Source organism: Diorhabda sublineata, chromosome 8, assembly GCF_026230105.1.
Source record: "Diorhabda sublineata isolate icDioSubl1.1 chromosome 8, icDioSubl1.1, whole genome shotgun sequence".
Classification (NCBI taxonomy): Eukaryota; Metazoa; Arthropoda; class Insecta; order Coleoptera; family Chrysomelidae; genus Diorhabda; species Diorhabda sublineata.
The window spans coordinates 6,635,963-6,652,213 of NC_079481.1; the positions used below are offsets into that span (position 1 = coordinate 6,635,963).

The 16,251-nt window shown below is 32.2% G+C and overlaps 1 protein-coding gene across 1 annotated transcript in view; it reads right to left on the bottom strand.

The window, feature by feature from the left end:
• Positions 1 to 16,251, bottom strand: part of LOC130447428 (lachesin-like) — a 102,820-nt gene that overhangs the window by 48,266 nt on the left and 38,303 nt on the right. Inside the window, exon 4 of the mRNA XM_056784241.1 lies at positions 14,301 to 14,511. Coding sequence (XP_056640219.1) covers positions 14,301 to 14,511 — 211 coding nt within the window. The remainder of the gene's footprint in view (positions 1 to 14,300; positions 14,512 to 16,251) is intronic.

Here is a 16,251-nt window from a genome sequence, read left to right on the forward strand (position 1 = left end):
TTGTAGGTGACAGGTTTTTTTTTTCGAGCATAAAAGATTTTGCATATCGTATCTGTGTGTAAAGGTTTCGCGAGTCGTCATCCATGAGACAATTAATCAAAAATAAAGTGTCAAAACATGTATAGAAAATAACAGCGTTCATAAAATGAAGTGTTAATACAGATATAAAGGAAATTTTTTCGTTTATTCGCATATAGAATAGACATATTTCAAACTGGAATATTGAATTGGATGTTACTGTAACGAATTTGAACGATTATTATTATAAATTAGTTTTATATGCTTTGCATCTTTCGCTTTTTTCCTCTGTAAATCGATATTTTTTTATTTCATTCTATTTAGCGCACTCTGTGGATAACCAGTAGTCAGTGGGAGCTAAATCTGGACTATACTGGTTCAATTGGATGACTTGTGAATCGGTGCATCATCTTGGTGAAACCGAGGTTTGTTCCCCGACATATGAAGCCGTTTTTTCTTGATTTTTGCATTCAAACGATCCAAAAACTATATGTAGTATTTGGTATTTATTTTGTCTTCGTTTTGGATGAAAAATATTCCATGCGGATCCCCAAATACTGAAGCCATAACCTTCCTTGCTGTATATGGTGGATTTGGACGCTACGGACGTGATTCACCGACTGCAGTTCACTCAAATGATGATCGTTTATATTTTGGAGTGAATTAATTGATCCATGTTTCATCAATGCAAAAACTCCAATTTATTGCGTGTAAATATGACCAAAGTTTGCTTTGAATCATGAACACCAAGTTATTTTTGATCGACAGTAAGTAACCTACTTTAAAAAAAGCATTCTCATGGTCAAAGGTTCAAGTATAATTGTAAACCCACTGCCTTCTGATATCTTTATGTCCTCAGCTATATCACAAAATTCCAATTTTACATTAGAAATAACCAATTTGTAGACTTTTTTGATGTTTTTTGGAGTAATCACCTCAATTATACAACCACAACTTTGTGTCTGTGTGTTTAAATTGGTTCTTTTCGATGAAACAGAGTCCGGATAACACTTTTGAAGTCATTGCTGAGCTTGTACAGTATTTTTTCCATCAAGAAGGAATGATAAATTAACACACGAACTTGGTTTGACTAAGCGAAATGTCAAAAAATCCTCTGGAAGCTGATATACATAATTTTCCAGAATTTTTACTATTCTTTGAATGCTTTGGTCGCAACAGATCTTCATTTTTCATTTTCTGTTACATTGTGCAGGGTATTGAACTTATTACGTTTGTTATGAAAAATTGGTTATAGCTTTTTAAATAATCCGTAAAACACATCACAAATCAAGTTGATTCTAAATATACAACACAGTATTATGAAACATTCCCTGTAAGATTGTGAATAATTTGAAAATTTGAACACTAATGATGCTTAGACCCAATTAAGTTTTCAAATCGATATCTCTAAGGACGAAGGAGCTTTATCACTCAGATAAATCACCCTGTACACTTAGGAATACAGTATAACATCAACTACGTGATGTGAAGCACCATAAACTTCAATATTTGTGTATTTTCATTATAATTAAACGTAAAATATGAGTAGTTGGTTAATTTTGAACAGACTAAGCTCCTACTTCTCTACCTAGTTGAATATAGAGCTCGAATAAATACTATCTATCATATACACTTTGAAATAACAAAAAGAATACAATTGACGTCAAGAAAAGACTTTATGCTTCGCTTCCAACGCGGCATAATATACCATTGAATGCATTGATTTTGAGCTGATAATTTGTAAGAGAAACAGGTAGAGCAGTTCGTACATGCAGTTTGATAGAGTCGCTGAAACGTGAAAAGGTTTGAAGACAATAGTTTATCCACAAGATTTTCATAGTAAAGGCGATTGTTTTACTGCGGATGTGTCTGCGAATTTATGTTATTCCATATCAATGGTTTCATATTATAGTACGCTTCAATTTGTTCAATGATGATTTTTACCACAAATTGTGACCCAAAAGTTGAGTAGAGAGCAAGTTTTGTATGATAGTTTTCATATGAATTTGTATTTTCTATTTTAAAAAAATATAAATTCATTTTTTCATATCTTAGAGCATAAACTCCTTTTTTGAATTTTTTCTTCCATCTCGTTCCTTTTCCAATGATTTCCATCTGTTTTCCCGTTTCCTTCTATCACCTACAGATGTCAGTTTTGAGTTTCAACTTTCAACTACACTCCAAGAACTCAATTCAACTCAATTCTAGCAACTGGGAAATTAGTTGGGGGCTGCAACCATCTCGGATTTCTATAGATAAGTCCCTGTATCATTTTTAATATAAATATAAATCTGAATTGTTTTTAATGTAGAAGTAATGCGAATTCATCATTTTTGGAATAAATTTATTTGTTGCTGAGACTTTTTGTTGCTCTTATTAATTTGGATAATCGTGTCCGGGTATAGTTGCAATTTGTTTAGTTTTTATTATCAATTACCAGCTTTTTCCAATTCATATTATTTGTTGACCCCATCTAAGTACAATGTATTTAGATACTTTAACTGATACCGAATGCCCATTCCCGAGGAAGAGTCTCCAGATTATAAATTGGTTCTTCATAAAAATTTTTATACGTATCAGAATTCAAAATATCCTGTTATTTATTTTGATATCGATCCGTTATATTTTCTGTTTATACGTGAAACTAGTATGGATTGCATGTATTCCTATTTAATATTTCATATCTACTAGAATATTCTAATATTTTGGCGTAAATCTTCCATGAAATGAAAGCCCAAACTATCGATTTTGCTTCGATGAAGAAAGCTTCCTGGTTTGATATACCGCGAATCTGTTCAATTTCAACTCTACACTGTCAAATCGTTCAATGACATACATAGCAATGAAAATCATTAAATTCGAGCAATAGTCAACATTCCTCAAAAAGTGTTGAAAGTATTTTTATATTTAGTGAGTTAAAAATTTGTATCAATAGTTCGTGACTGCTTAATATGTTTATTGATACTGGAACAATTAATAAAAGTGTTGATTCGATCGTTCCTGTGGATATTGGAGAGTCTGAACAACCCCAAGATGTAGAAGGTATCTTTAGTCAACCTGTTTTCTAAGCATAAATGTCATGTGAATTCAAACAGGTAAAAAATTGCAAAAATCTGTAGTAAAGATCATATTTAGAAGATGTACAAGACATCTATGAACAAATCATTTCTTAAAACTTTATAATTACTATGAATTGGATCCCATAGGTGTCATTGGAACTTGTTGGGTTAGCTACGTCTTACATATTCAAGAATGTGTAAATATCCGAATGTTAAGATGAAGAATTATGGAAAGTAAACCAGGAACCAAACACAGTGGATGGTGGATCTCGGAGTCTCAAGAAGAGCTCGAGAGAAAGAGGGACATCCCAATGTAAATAGCATAAAGTCTAATGTCTAGCTATCACTAGAATAATGTTTAATATATTACTAATTATTTAAACTTCGCTTTATTGCACGCCATAATCTGAATTGGAATTTTTATGAATGAGAGAAAATTCCTAATAGATTTTCCATTAATAACCAACCTGGATGAATTTTCATTCTGAATAGTATACTAAATCTTTGCTTAATTTCCGCCTGACCTTATCTCCACAACATAACAAATTACTTATAAAAGGCAATATATAATAAAGCAACATTAGTTAGATATATCAGTTGGATTCAAAAGAAGCAATTAATAATTATTAAGTACCTACGAAACTGTATGGAATATCAAATTTTTAATACAAGGAATTTAATAAAAAATAAGTGTTAAAGGAACGACGAATATTTTGTATCACATATTCTTGGTATTCTTTAAACAATAATAATGTAATAACCCATATATAAAGTTTATGGGGAATCAGTTAAAACAACCTGGTTGTAAAAGTCCGATAAAGAAAATTTTGTTTTCCCATTTATTCTAGGTCAGGCATCATCAACGATAAAAATTGATTGTAGAGCTAAAGCGGCATGGAATTGACCTCTCATATCTCATTTCGATCCAATACAATCAACTCAGTACCGCCATAATGACGAAGTTGTGTTCAAAGCCTTTTCCGAAGGAGTGAATTCCTTGGTTGAAGCATGGTATTGAAGGATTCACATATATTTGTTATTGTATACTATCTGAGTACAATCCAATAATATTCTCACATTGTTTATTCACTTCCTTGCAAAAAATTTGTCGACAAAGCGAGTCAAGCAAGAGCAAGACTATGCAGATTGATTGGTAGAAAAAGCAAGCAAAAATCAAGTTTATCTGGAGTATAATAATACGATTATAAGGTATGTCTGGGTAGCATGAGGACACACATTACAAAAAAACTAGATGCCTAATAGAACTTGAAGCTAAAGCAAGCGCTGAATGTCCACTGGACAACAAGAAGCTATTGGAGGAGCTGACAATACTTCCTAACGAAAAAACTCATCGAGTACACCCGATTATAGGAAACAAGGAAGACTAAGAAGACAATTGTAACGTCAATTTGATTGCTAATGATTCATCTATATAACTTTTTAACTTATGTTGATAATATATTTTTCAACTTGTTCAATAATAGATGATGATGATGTAATTCTTGTTACCACAAATTGTGACAAGATTCAACCAAAAAATTGAGTGGGGAGCAGATTTTGTATGATAGTTTTTATTTGTATTCGTATTTCCTTTTCAAAAAAATATAAATTTTGAAATTGTTCTTTCTACTCGTTCCTTCTTCAGTGATTTCCATCTGTTTTCCCGTTTCCTCCCACCTCCTACAGGTATCAGTTTGGAGTTTCAATCACACCCGAAGAACTCAACAAACAAATTTAAATCAAATCTAACAAATGGGAAATCAGTTGAGGGCTGTAACCATTCCGGATCCCATATGAGTTGTTTTTAATGCAGAGCTGCAGTTAATGCGAATTTATCATTGGAGACCATTCAATCGATGGGTTGAGTAACGTCAAGTTAGTTAAGGTTAAGTTACATAAAACCACACACCATAAAAAATACAAAAAAAAAACTAAAAGAATGTTTATAAGATCGTAGGTTTTCCGAGTAAACCCAACATGGTAAATCTGCAAGTGTTGAATTATACATCGGTAACCACTGTGAAGAAGATCATGATTAATATCATTTCATGCATTCGGACCAATTCCATTCCGACTCTGACGTCCAAAACATGTTATTTGAACGCATGAATCGCTTCTTCAGGTGTAGATAAACGTCGATCTCGCAATTTATTTTTGATCTGCGAAATTACTGGGTGCCTACGGTCGATGACGAATCAATTCGATGTTTGGATTGATTTTGATTGAACTCATATATGACAGCTCGCATCATAGAGAATGATTCGTCTTCTGCGATTACTTTTCCTGGATCAAATGCGGATGTACCATTCAGAATACTATGTTGCTCTGAGGGTTCATATGCATAGAATTTTTTCAGCGTTTCTTTACACCAATAGACACGAGATTTAAGCGATTGGTAAATTATGAGGTATCCAACGCGAATAAATATTTTCGACAGGCAAATGTTCATGGAATATTGAGAAAACCCAATGCCTAAATATGCTTCAATCTCATGGTATATTTGATCAAGATAAATGCTTAAAGTATCTGTATCTAAATTTCAAAATTCTCGTATAACAAATCGAACAGTATCTTTATATAAATAAAACATTAACCGCTAATTACATAGATTGAATACTATAATTCTAAAGAAGGATTTAGATTAATAATTTGGATTAGATAGATTCGGTTTGTAATACAGCGTGATGCAAAGCTTGTAGACGGGAAGATATTAGAAGTTTTAATGTTTTAACTCAAAGCAACAAATAATGAAAAAAAAACTATGAGAATAAAAACATATTTTCAATTAATTGAATTTGAAACACCGATAAAAGTTTATTCAACTATTGAAATATGTTAAAAACCTTACCTTACAAGTTGTTAACTCGAATCTACTCGTGTTATTCCATATTATAAAACTAATCAAAACTTGTCGTGTTTCTCCCCATCGTTAAAAATTTTCCCTATAAAAATCGTTTCACTTGCAAACTTTCTCGCAAACTAAATGTTTGCCTATAAAGAACTTCTAGTAAAAAAACATAAATCAAACAGTTTTCAGTATTTCAGCAAATTTGAAAATTCTAAAATGGGGTATTAAAAAAGTTAGAGCAACTTTTTAGACGATTCCAGTATTTCATTGGAGTTGAATTCTTTGTTCGTTTCAGGATTGACTGAGGTGTTTTTAATTAAAGAATACAAAACTTGTCAAAACGTCTTCAGTCGACTCAATTCCAATTATAGCTCTAAGATGTATCATATTTTAGTGACAAAAAGTTCTAACTAACCGTTTTACTATATCAGAGAGAAGTTTGAAGTATGCATGTAAGAATAACGAGTAGTGACACCGTATCAAGATAATTTCTTCCGAAAAAACCCGTTTGCAGACATGTAAAAGAAAGAGTATCAACTTCTGATTTGGTCCAACAAAGGAAACACAAAAATTTTGGACAAAGTTTCTTATCTTATATAATAAAGCTGAATGAATAACATCTTCTAACATTTTTTTGAAACAGTTTAATGAATATTGTCAAATAATTTGAGGATAAGTAAAAAAAATGATTAAAAACAAATTTGGAATTGCTGATTTGTACTATTCGCAAAAAAACTAACTAATTTATTACATGGTTCAAAAATCGATGTCGGGAATCGTTTGAAGCGAAATTGTCATTATGTCGATGACCATAATCCTATTACTATAAAAAAATGGTTGCCATTAGTTGGACTCGAAGCAAATTTTATATTCATCAATATGATTTCCTCCAAAAATAACAATACAATCATCCAACGTTTCTGTAAGTTGTCGATGCCGTGTAGAGCAAATGCTTCTTCATTTGTGCTGAGTTCCTTGTCGGTGGCATTTTTTTGACATCAGCGAATAGCCAGTAAACACTGGGGGTCAGATCTGGACTATACCGCGGATGGGAAAGCAAATGGAAGTTTAATTTGTTCAATTTAACCACCGTTGCCATCTACTTATGAATCAGTGCATTATCTTGGTGAAACAGTGGTTTCTTCTTCAACATATAAGGATGTTCTTTCTTATTTTTTGTATTCAATACTCTATGGAGTATTCTCTATTGATCATCTCTCCCTTTTGGAGATGGTCCTTGAACAATATTCCATGCGCATCTCAAAATACTGATGTCATAACTTTCTCAGCTGACTGTTGCGTCTTTGGACGTGGTTCACTAGCTGCAGACCACTCAGTTGATGATGATTTTGATTCCTAAGTGAAGTGATGGGTCCATGTTTCATCCATTGTCACATATCTTCTTTATTACATGTAAACATGTGGACTTTTCTGATGTTTTTTGGAGAAACCACTGCAATTGGACGACCGGAACTTTCACCATCATACCACCACGTTTTAATTTAGCAAAACAATAATAAATGGTTTTTATCATTGCAGCAGAGTCCAGATAATACTTTTGAAGCCATTGCTGAGCTTGTACAGTATTCTTAATATTATCAACTCATTAAATTGTGTCGAAAATAACAAAAGTAGATTCATTTAAATGGCTGTCATTTTTTTCTGACTTATCGAAATGTCATGAAATTTTACATATAGTTCTGGAAACTTGGTACTCCATAAACGACATATGGATTTGACAATGGCAGCGCCATCTGTGTGTCAGCAACACGACTTATTGAGCGATGTTATATGTAGGAAACTTTTGAGGCAACTCTTGTACATGTATTCAGAAGACAAAAAGATAAGAGATTATATTTTTCACATAACAGATAGATATGTAAACGCTAAAAAGAAATCAAAAAGACATGAGGAACAAAACAAAAACAATTTAAACCTATTATCATCATGGATGGATACAATGCAGAACTGGAAATGGATAAGAACGAAAATTATAACAATAATCGAAACAACTGAATCCCACAACTCAATTTTTTCTCAGATCGTTGTGAAAACAAAAATGGAAAATTTGTATATGTTTTTCGATATATCAAAACAAACACCTACATTGTTAAACCTCATATATTACTTTTTCTGTTTAACATTTTGTTTCCCCCTGTTGATAAATGTGAGTTTCTGGAACTCTTATCGTTGAAAGCGAGAAAGAAATTTCATTAGTTGATTCATATCTCGTATATTAACCTCGTAGTAAACTCATAAAATAGAAAACGTTATCAGTCTTTGGCTTATATTTTGAAAATAATAGAGCTCACTTTATCTAATCTATCCTAGATATAAAAATTTATGCCTTTTGTTTATGTAATTAAGCTAGAATAGCTGAATGGCAAAACACATCGTCCCTAAATTTTTCCGTACGATAAGACGATAGAAACGAGCGATGATAAACTTTTTATCAGCTCAAACTTTCGTCCGAAGCTTCTCTATTTATATCGTCAAAGAAGTCCCGTCCCATTTTATTTTTTCCTCATCGGAGTGTTTTATTTTCTCCATCTAAATTATTGGCATTCCTCTCCAAGAATACCTGTTTTATAGCTTTTATACACGAAAAGTTCACTTTTAATTAATTCTAGTTGATACCAGAAGTACGAGCGAAGTTGAAATTAGTTTTGTTCTACAACATTTACGTAATTTGAGTCTATTTAAACATTAAATGATGATGTACAATAATGAACATTGAGGAAAATGTTTAAGAAACTATGCGGAGGTAATCTGTTATTTAGTCAAAAAAAAAACTATAGAGTTAAAGGGCAGTTGAAGGTTATAAATATGAAAATACAATGAGTTTTATTAATAAATTTCAATTTTCAGATTTTCCTATTGAAGTATGGAAAGAGGAAACAAGCACTTGAACCGTAGGGAGTTTCCTAGAGTATGCAGATATAAAAGAACGTTTCATAGTACAGGCAAATCAAGCAATTTCGAGCTAAAAAGGCTAAAAAAAGGGGTTTTGGCATACTTAATACGTCTAGTAACTCTTAACAAACTTACTAAAAAAAAATTTTGTATCGCAAAATAACTCGAAAACTACCAGGATTTCGAGACAAACCCGGGGTAAAAAATGTGAAGCACAACATTCTGTACAAAAAAAAGTTTCAATTTATTCCTAGCCTCAAAATCTTCATTATAAAATGGGTTTGAACGCTCAAAAATATTTTGAATCGCAATTAACTCGAAAACTACGAGGATTTCGAATCAAACCCGGAGCAAAAAATCTAGAGCACAACATTCTGTAGAAAAAAAAGTTCCAATTTTTTTCTAGCCTCAAAATCTTCATTATAAAATGGGTTTGAACGCTCAAAAATATTTAGAATCGCGAATATCTCGAAAACTACGACGATTTCGACAGAAGCTGTCGAGGCAAAAAATGTGAAGCACAACATTCTGTACAAAAAAGAAGTTTCAATTTTTTCCTAGCCTCAAAACTTTCATTATAAAATGGGTTTGAATGCACAAAAATATTTTGATTCGCGAATATCTCGAAAACTACGACGATTTCGACAGAAGCTGTCGAGGCAAAAAATGTGAAGCACAACATTCTGTACAAAAAAGAAGTTTCAATTTTTTCCTAGCCTCAAAACTTTCATTATAAAATGGGTTTGAATGCACAAAAATATTTTGATTCGCGAATATCTCGAAAACTACGACGATTTCGACAGAAGCTGTCGGGGCAAAAAATGAGGAGCATGACATTCTGTACAAAAAAAAGGTTTAAATTTTTTTCTAGCCTCAAAATCTTCATTATAAAATGGGTTTGAATGCACAAAAATATTTTGATTCGCGAATAACTCGAAAACTATGAAGCTTTCGACAGAAACAGTCGGGGCAAAAAATGAGGAGCATGACATTCTGTACAAAAAAAGATTTAAATTTTTTCCTAGCCTCAAAATTTTCATTATAAAATGGGTTTGATCGGTCAAAAATATTTTGAATCGCGAATAACTCGAAAACTACGACGATTTCGACAGAAGCTGTCGGGGCAAAAAATGTGAAGCACAACATTCTGTACAAAAAAGAAGTTTCAATTTTTTCCTAGCCTCAAAACTTTCATTATAAAATGGGTTTGAATGCACAAAAATATTTTGATTCGCGAATAACTCGAAAACTATGACGCTTTCGACAGAAACAGTCGGGGCAAAAAATGAGGAGCATGGCATTCTGTACAAAAAAAAAGATTTAAACTTTTTCCTAGCCTCAAAATTTTCATTATAAAATGGGTTTGATCGGTCAAAAATATTTTGAATCGCGAATATCTCAAAAACTACGACGATTTCGACAGAAGCTGTCGGGGCAAAAAATGTGAAGCACAACATTCTGTACAAAAAAAAGTTTCAATTCTTTCCTAGCCTCAAAACTTTCATTATAAAATGGGTTTGAACGCTCAAAAATATTTTGAATCGCAATTAACTCGAAAACTACGAGGATTTCGAATCAAACCCGGAGCAAAAAATCTGGACCACAATATTCTGTAGAAAAAAAAGTTTCAATTTTTTTCTAGCCTCAAAATCTTCATTATAAAATGGGTTTGAACGCTCAAAAATATTTAGAATCGCGAATATCTCGAAAACTACGACGATTTCGACAGAAGCTGTCGGGGCAAAAAATGTGAAGCACAACATTCTGTACAAAAAAGAAGTTTCAATTTTTTCCTAGCCTCAAAACTTTCATTATAAAATGGGTTTGAATGCACAAAAATATTTTGATTCGCGAATATCTCGAAAACTACGACGATTTCGACAGAAGCTGTCGGGGCAAAAAATGAGGAGCATGACATTCTGTACAAAAAAAAGGTTTAAATTTTTTTCTAGCCTCAAAATCTTCATTATAAAATGGGTTTGAATGCACAAAAATATTTTGATTCGCGAATAACTCGAAAACTATGAAGCTTTCGACAGAAACAGTCGGGGCAAAAAATGAGGAGCATGACATTCTGTACAAAAAAAGATTTAAATTTTTTCCTAGCCTCAAAATTTTCATTATAAAATGGGTTTGATCGGTCAAAAATATTTTGAATCGCGAATAACTCGAAAACTACGACGATTTCGACAGAAGCTGTCGGGGCAAAAAATGTGAAGCACAACATTCTGTACAAAAAAGAAGTTTCAATTTTTTCCTAGCCTCAAAACTTTCATTATAAAATGGGTTTGAATGCACAAAAATATTTTGATTCGCGAATAACTCGAAAACTACGACGATTTCGACAGAAGCTGTCGGGGCAAAAAATGAGGAGCATGACATTCTGTACAAAAAAAAGGTTTAAATTTTTTTCTAGCCTCAAAATCTTCATTATAAAATGGGTTTGAATGCACAAAAATATTTTGATTCGCGAATAACTCGAAAACTATGAAGCTTTCGACAGAAACAGTCGGGGCAAAAAATGAGGAGCATGACATTCTGTACAAAAAAAGATTTAAATTTTTTCCTAGCCTCAAAATTTTCATTATAAAATGGGTTTGATCGGTCAAAAATATTTTGAATCGCGAATAACTCGAAAACTACGACGATTTCGACAGAAGCTGTCGGGGCAAAAAATGTGAAGCACAACATTCTGTACAAAAAAGAAGTTTCAATTTTTTCCTAGCCTCAAAACTTTCATTATAAAATGGGTTTGAATGCACAAAAATATTTTGATTCGCGAATAACTCGAAAACTATGACGCTTTCGACAGAAACAGTCGGGGCAAAAAATGAGGAGCATGGCATTCTGTACAAAAAAAAAGATTTAAATTTTTCCTAGCCTCAAAATTTTCATTATAAAATGGGTTTGATCGGTCAAAAATATTTTGAATCGCGAATATCTCAAAAACTACGACGATTTCGACAGAAGCTGTCGGGGCAAAAAATGTGAAGCACAACATTCTGTACAAAAAAGAAGATTCAATTTTTTCCTAGCCTCAAAACTTTCATTATAAAATGGGTTTGAATGCACAAAAATATTTTGATTCGCGAATAACTCGAAAACTATGACGCTTTCGACAGAAACAGTCGGGGCAAAAAATGAGGAGCATGACATTCTGTACAAAAAAAAGATTTAAATTTTTTCCTAGCCTCAAAATTTTCATTATAAAATGGGTTTGATCGGTCAAAAATATTTTGAATCGCGAATAACTCGAAAACTACGACGATTTCGACAGAAGCTGTCGGAGCAAAAAATGTGAAGCACAACATTCTGTACAAAAAAAAGTTTCAATTTTTTCCTAGCCTCAAAACTTTCATTATAAAATGGGTTTGAATGCACAAAAATATTTTGATTCGCGAATATCTCGAAAACTACGACGATTTCGACAGAAGCTGTCGGGGCAAAAAATGAGGAGCATGACATTCTGTACAAAAAAAAGGTTTAAATTTTTTTCTAGCCTCAAAATCTTCATTATAAAATGGGTTTGAATGCACAAAAATATTTTGATTCGCGAATAACTCGAAAACTATGAAGCTTTCGACAGAAACAGTCGGGGCAAAAAATGAGGAGCATGACAATCTGTACAAAAAAAGATTTAAATTTTTTCCTAGCCTCAAAATTTTCATTATAAAATGGGTTTGATCGGTCAAAAATATTTTGAATCGCGAATAACTCGAAAACTACGACGATTTCGACAGAAGCTGTCGGGGCAAAAAATGTGAAGCACAACATTCTGTACAAAAAAGAAGTTTCAATTTTTTCCTAGCCTCAAAACTCTCATTATAAAATGGGTTTGAATGCACAAAAATATTTTGATTCGCGAATAACTCGAAAACTACGAGGATTTCGACAGAAGCTGTCGGGGCAAAAAATGTGAAGCACAACATTCTGTACAAAAAAGAAGTTTCAATTTTTTCCTAGCCTCAAAACTTTCATTATAGAATGGGTTTGAATGCACAAAAATATTTTGATTCGCGAATATCTCGAAAACTACGACGATTTCGACAGAAGCTGTCGGGGCAAAAAATGAGGAGCATGACATTCTGTACAAAAAAAAGGTTTAAATTTTTTTCTAGCCTCAAAATCTTCATTATAAAATGGGTTTGAATGCACAAAAATATTTTGATTCGCGAATAACTCGAAAACTACAACGATTTTGACACAAACTGCCGGGGCAAAAAATGTGAAGCACGACATTCTGTACAAAAAAGTATTAAATATTGTCCTGACCTCAAAATTTCCGTTATGAAATGGGTTTGAACGCTCAAAAATAGTTTGATTCGCGATTAACTCGATAACTATGTAAGATTCGAAAAAAGTGCCGAGGCCAAAACTGTACAGCACAAAAATCTCCATAACTCACTCAAGTAGAAAATAGAGATCTCATTCATCATGATGTATTTTGATTTTTTGAAAACGAAGTAGTTTTCCAAGAGTTAGAGCAGTTTCCATGTGCGCCTGGAACGTAAATTGAGGGAGATTTACTCTCAAATAGTGACTCCAACGAAAAAATAACTGAGGATCTTTTTTGTAGAAAATTTTGTGCTCTACATTTTTGTTTTGAATAGTTTTTTCCGAATTCCCCTTAGTTTTCGAGTTATTCGCGTTTAAAAATTTTTTTGAGTTTCAAGTTCCAGAATTTCGTGTTGCTAGGCTTATTCAGTAATTCCTGTTGATATTCTTATTGAACATAAAACTGTGAACGCGCAGAATTATGATAACCCACTAAAAAAACGGCGAAATTTGTCTATTTGTTGAAACGACGTGATTGATTAGGGAAAAATTGAAACAACCTACTTATTATCCCGATTTATCGCCTTCTGACGATTATTTATTTGGTCCACTAAAAGAGGCACTTGGCATTTGGCACTTTTCACAGCAAAATTCCGAATTTTTATACTTATTTACTTAATCCTGGAGCCTCTCCACCTTTTCAGGTGTACGATATGCTGTAGTTGAGTCCTCTTACCACAGCAGTTCAATTTCCTTCATTCCTGTGAATTTTCTTTTATTACCTACTATCTTCCTTCCTTTGTCATCTTAATATCTTCCGTTTACCTCCTCCTCGGTCTTCATTTCTTATTTTTGTAAGTTCACACAAAATGGCCGGCCATCTTAACTAATTTCAAGTTAAAATTTTTCAGTTTTTTTTTGAATATGCAAAATATCAAATATGATAATGGGCATCAAGCAAAATGCTCAACGTCCAAGGTGTAAAGGTGATAAGAATTTGCTGGAGAAAACATAAAGAAGACAGTTATATATAAACTTCCATCTTAGTACATTAAATAATTATTTTTTCTCATCATTTTTCAAATGATTCCACCACGAACAATATTTTATAGAAAAACTTTCAAGCTGTAGTTTGCCAAACTGTAATTTATAAAGTTAAATTCTCATGAATTACAAAATCATCTTACCATGTACGTCGATGCAGCCGTATTGTTTTTTCATTTCCCCCGTATTTATTTGGCACATATAACAGCCACGGTCCGACTCCTTCAGTTGTCGTATACGCAATTGCCACGTCTTCAAGTTGTCATCGTGATTAACTGTTATTCTGGGGTTGTGAGTTATGACCCTAGTGTGAAGTGCAAGTATAGTTTGGTCGTCAGCTTTCATCCATCCGACCTAAAAATCAAGAACAAACAAATATTACGAAAAAATGTATCTGGAATACCAAAGAAATCATCGATTTCATCAAATTTAACTGGATATTATGGAGTAATTCAATCCAATCATCATTTTTTTCCATTAAGTCATGAGTGTCATTCATTCATGAGCGACTAGAAAGAATTATCTGACTGAAAACAATAAAAACAAGTTACCAAAGAATGACTATTTATCAAATAAACTAACTATAAGTAGCATTATCTTCATTTTAATAATTTTTTTATTTTTTCTCAAATTTCGTCAGATATATTTAACTTTAAAAAAACTGATTCGAACTAAATATGTTTAAACCAAAGTTAAAGTGGTTATTTATGACTTATAGGGGTTGTTTATTAATGTTTTTGACAGGTAAATCATTTATAATGAAATATATAAATTTGACAGCTGAAATACTTCAAATTTGTTCACACTGTCATATGAAATTTGACAGTTGAAAAAAGTCAGAATGGGTTTATAGCCCAAATATCTACAAATCCTATTTTTATGTGCATTTGAGCTATAGATAGAAGAATTTGGCAATAGGAGTCGTATCAGATGACTAAGGGGGATTGTTTATTAATGTTTTTGACAAAAAAATCGTTTAGGATGAAATATATGAATTTGACAGCTGAAAAAAGTCAAATCAGAACTGGATTATAGCACAAATGTCTATAAATAACATTTTTTAGTGGTAATTCCACTTTTATTAAGAGAAATTGCTCAATAGGAGTCGTATCAGGTGAATATGATGATTGTTTGTTGATTTTTTCAACATATAACTCGTTTGACAGCTGTATTATGTCAAATTCGAATGAGATTATGTTTTGAATGTCGATGCATCCATATTTTCAAGTCGATTTCAATTATAGAAAGAAGAATTTAGCAATAGGAGTCGTATTAGATGACTAAGGGGGGTTGTTTATTAATATTTTTGACAGATAAATCGCTTAGGATGAAATATATGATTTTGATAGCTGAAAAAATCAAATCAGAACTGGATTATAGCACAAATGTCTATAAATAATATTTTTTAGTGGTAATTCCACTTTTATTTAGAGAAATTGCTCAATAGGAGTCGTATCAGGTGAATATGATGATTGTTTGTTGATTTTTTCAACATATAACTCGTTTGACAGCTGTATTATAACAAATTCGAATGAGATTATGTTTTGAATGTCGATGAATCCATATTTTCAAGTCTATTTGAATAAAAGAAAGAAGAATTTAGCAATAGGAGTCGTATCAGATGACTAAGGGGGGATGTTTATCAATATTTTTGACATATAAATCGTTTAAGATGGAATATATTAATTTGACAGCTGAAAAAAGTCAAATCAGATCTGGATTATAGCACAAATGTCTATAAATAATATATTTTTGGTGGTTATTCCACTTTTATTAAGAGAAATAGCTCAATAGGAGTCGTATCAGATGAATATGATGGTAGTTTGTTGGTTTTTTCAACATATAACTCGTTTGACAGCTGTATTATGTCAAATTCGAATGAGATTATGTTTTGAATGTCGATGAATCCATATTTTCAAGTCTATTTGAATTAAAGAAAGAAGAATTTAGCAATAGGAGTCGTATTAGATGACTAAGGGGGTTGTTTATTAATATTTTTGACAGATAAATCGCTTAGGATGAAATATGTGAATTTGGCAGCTGAAAAAAGTCAAATCAGAACTGGATTATAGCACAAATGTCTATAAATAATAT